Source organism: Poecilia formosa, unplaced genomic scaffold, assembly GCF_000485575.1.
Source record: "Poecilia formosa unplaced genomic scaffold, Poecilia_formosa-5.1.2 Scaffold78, whole genome shotgun sequence".
Lineage (NCBI taxonomy): Eukaryota > Metazoa > Chordata > Actinopteri > Cyprinodontiformes > Poeciliidae > Poecilia > Poecilia formosa.
This window is the reverse complement of record NW_006800017.1, coordinates 351067-355345: the sequence shown is the minus strand read 5'-3', so window position 1 is coordinate 355345 and position 4279 is coordinate 351067. Positions and strand designations below refer to the sequence as shown.

At 40.0% G+C, this 4279-nt stretch overlaps 1 protein-coding gene across 1 annotated transcript in view; it reads left to right on the top strand.

Annotated features, from left to right (window-relative positions):
* Window positions 1-4279, top strand: part of LOC103140926 (protein sidekick-2-like) — a 101419-nt gene that overhangs the window by 63209 nt on the left and 33931 nt on the right. Inside the window, exons 6-8 of the mRNA XM_016673546.1 lie at window positions 338-477; window positions 734-760; window positions 4256-4279. The exon at window positions 4256-4279 is cut by the window's right edge and continues 3 nt beyond it. Coding sequence (XP_016529032.1) covers window positions 338-477; window positions 734-760; window positions 4256-4279 — 191 coding nt within the window. The remainder of the gene's footprint in view (window positions 1-337; window positions 478-733; window positions 761-4255) is intronic.

Here is a 4279-nt window from a genome sequence, read left to right as displayed (position 1 = left end):
TTAAGCCATCTCCCGTTGCTCTAGCTACTTGGGAAAGGGTAGTCCATCTAAACCACCGCCGGGCCTGTTTGGCGAAAAAGGCAGGCTAAACCACATATACCTGTATGTGTGTGTGTGTGTGTGTATGTGTGTGTGTCTCCACATGTATAGTTGGTTAGGTGTGGAGGAAATTTTAAGCACAAGAGCAGAGTGAAGATGTTTCTTAATGGAACAAAAATCAACTACGTTCATGTCAGTCTGGAGGCTCAGCTATAGCTAAAGTGACAGACTTAAATCTGCATCTAATGATTATTATTATTCTTATTATTATTATTATTATTTTTTTCTTCCTCATCAGTGCCATCACTCTGGACAACACGTTGGTCATCCTGTCCACCGTGGCCCCAGATGCAGGACGGTACTACGCCCAAGCAGTGAATGACAAGAACGGGGAGAACAAAACCAGTCAGCCCATCACTCTCACAGTGGAGAGTAAGTGTGCGCAGAAAGCGACATACACTCACAGGCACTCAAGCGTACTTCGCAGTTAAGCAACAGACGTCTGCGCCCACGCAGTGAAAGACACTGCTAACCAGCAGATTGTTTGTGTCGCCAGCAGACTGCATCAACAGGCTGGCACAGATGAAAATGTCATTTAGAAAAACAGTTTTTATTTATCTCAGCTGAAGACGCACACACGCATTCATTTAATGCAGCAGCTCTAAAACAGGTGGTTGGTTTCCACCGCAGACAGTGGGAACAGAAATGGCCCCCTCTATCGGTGGGCTCTTTTGTCTTGTCCAAAAAAAAATGTCAATCCCACCTGAATACCTGCAGCCTGATGTTTGTCCTCTTTTTGTCCTGCTGCTCCTCTAGTCTCTGGTTGTAAATTACTGGTTGTACAGCCACAACATTTCATCTATTTTATTTTGTAGACTAACGAAATATTGTGCAATTGTGAAGGATAGAGAAAAGTAAAATCGGAAAAGCATCCTGTATATTTGTATTCAGCCTAATTCAGTACTTTCTTGGATCAAATCTGGAGACGGATACTTTTGCCCTTCCTTTTTGTAAAATAGCTGAAGTTCAGTCAGACTGGGTGGAACGCTAACATAAACATCAAAAAGGCTCAAGATGAAATCCAGTCCCTCTTGGCTGCTTCCCTGGTTAACACAGGGGGACAATTCAGGTAAACATGTTTTTAATAAATTACTATGTTTACCTTGGTCTGTACTGACCCACCGTTCAGTAACCAGATTTCTGAAAATGACATAAAGCGAAGACTTAACAGAAAACTACACCCACACTGAAAAACTTCAGATTAGAAGATCGACCTCTGTTGCAAAACAAAGTCTGTAACTGCTTCGAATGAAATGTTGCGCCATTAGACCAAGCAGAGATGAAATTCCTAATAATTAGAGCCCAGTGGATGCTCGCCAATCCTTCCACCTACTGTCACGTTTTATCTAAACAAAGTCACACAGATTCTCACACTTGTCTTTTTTATCTGAATGAATCAATCTTTCTCTGCTTACCCCTCCAAGCCAATTAAAAGTTACTAAATATATCTTCAATCTCCCAAAAGGACAAGTTTTGAATGACTCAAATATCACCGCATCTCCCTTAAAATGTATGTGACAAGGAGTGCTGGATGAAGATTTTAAAGAGCTTCCATTAGGGCCTACACATTCTTAAAAACGCCTGTCTGCATCTGCTCTTCAGATGCCTGTAATAACGCGGCCTTTGTAAGTCAGTCAACGTGCGTGACACAGCAATCTGCCGGGACCAGAAATAGTTGAAATTCACCAAATCTGACCTTGCAGATCACGCCGTTGGATTTTTGCATCTTAAAGTCAATAAGCATTTCAGAGCAGCGTTTGTTCATTTCGGAAATTTCTGCAGAGAAAATGCACACACGCACGCACACGCGCACAGACACAGGGAAAATCGGGAAAGAAAAGACAGCAAAGGGAGCATTGTGTTCTTGAGGGAGAATACAAATGAGCCAAAGCTGAGTGTCATAAGTAAAAACAAACTGGCATAACATAATGTTTCAAGTAGCAAGGCACTTTGTTTTGTTAGGTTTTATTCTTCAGATTGCGAAATACACCCGACATGACTTGGGTTTACACTTGTTTTTGGACTGTGACATATGTAAACAATGCTGTGACATTAGTAGCGAGGACTTGTTATGCAGGTCACTGTGTCGTTTAATTTTGCCATATAATTGGATGATTACACACTTGAGGTATTCTCAACACAGGGAGTTTATGAACTGCAATACATTAATTAGTTTCTGCAGGGAGCCAGTCGTGTCTTATGGGGGGGGGAAAACATTGCCGTTTTCTCACTTTGTAATGTTAGATAAGTAAACAACCACATTTTCTCTCAAATATAGCATTTATTATGTTAAGAACTAAAAGAAATCTAGTAGAAATCTTATTGCTACTTAAGACTGAGTTGAGCTTTCCATCGTAGATTGCTATTAGTTCATTTTTCAACAACATAGGTGGATGATTCTCCATCAGTCATTCCTCTTTCTCCACCCTCTGCCCCCACGTCAATCAACTTTTCCACTCAAATCCCCCTACTTAATTAGGCTCATGAATTACACAGATCAGCCGAATGCGGCAATCTCACAATTTAGCAAACAACTTTTGGCCCGAGAGATTTAGATTTTCCTTACCAATCCCCTGAACTCACACAGGAATTAATTTCTTCTTTTTTCGAAACTCTGACAGAAAGGCTTTTTTTTTTCCTGCATGGATTTATTGCTCTTCACTCTGCTGGTTAATTATTGTAATAATAAAGTCAACAACAGCCTCGATATGGTGCTTGTACTGTCGTAATGAAATGAGGTAATGGGGGAAGTGTGGAATAATTCTGACCTCTCAGTCGACTGAAGTGATACAAAATTCATCTGTTTTCAGTTGTCGGAGAGGTTGTATCCCCGCAGCAAAAAATGTTAATGCTCATATGAGTCTCCGACTTAATTTCACACATTGGAACGTAATCGCCATGTTTTGTCCACGAAACCCTTCGACAATATGTCTCAGATGGATTTTTCATAAATATTTTGTTCTATTAAACCCATCTCTAAGGTTAATTTAAATGTAGTGACTGTACACTTCCAGGCATAAGTTCACATGCACTTATCATAACTATGAATATTAATCACATATCCAAACAAATTACCAAGAAATTCCAAATGTACTCAGAATTATACATGCAGGGCTCATATGTGCGCTCACACAAACACAGACTTATATTTGGTTAAATGTCCTTTTGTAAGTTGACCCCCAACCTCTCAGTGTTTTTAATTCAGAAACAAGCTTCTGACGTAGTGTTGGCTGGCTTTCTCTGACCACTCGTCTTGAAAGAATTGGTACAGTTAACAGTAATTGGCTGGTTTCGTGCCACAGAAAGATTAGTCCACAAAGTTTAAATTGAGTCAAAGTTGGGTGTTGGTGAGACAATTCAGTAAACTCAAAGTTAGTATTTGAAAACCCATTTTGATGTGGGTTTGGGCTCATAGCACTGGAATGATAAATATGAATCTTTCACTTTGCTGGTTAACAATTAGACACATTTGATTTTGTGGTTGTTATACGTAGAGAAAATTTACTTTGTATTTCAAATTGGAATTTGATTCTTTTTTTTTTTCTTTAAATCAACACTTAAAATGTGTTTAAAATACATATTTAAAAGTCTAAAATATTCTGACATTTTGATGTTGAGTATGAGGAACTGTATAGCATACTAATTGCATTTTAAAAATGTCTTCCTACTTTTTCTCGAATCTGCACAACTGTGCGTGTGACTGTTTCATGTCTAAATCTGCGTTGACCGAAGACTATTTAAGCTGTTACACCAAATCTTTATCAATTGTTTTAATTACATTTCTATGCAAAACCCTTTTGGAGTAAAATAGGTTTACCGATTACTCGAGGTATTGAAATGCGAGGCTGGTCCGTAGCTTAACCAACAGCAGTAATAAGCCTCAGAAGGTCTGCGTCGACATTTAGAGGCAGTGTTTGAGGTGGAAGCTTTGTTACAACGCTGCTGAGATTAAACACCGAGCCATGAAGGGGCGAGACTCGCAATGAGGTGGCACGGAATAACATTACTAATAATAAAAAGTTGATTAGGAACCTTATTAACCTGCGCTCGCCCTGAAAATCGAGCACCCCACAAAAACATGGCCGCACAACACACGCGTACAGCACACCGTAAGCGTGCAATCACTCAAACACCATATGGGTTCACCAGCCCATAGCCGTTCCTCCCGGGAGGCGGGGCT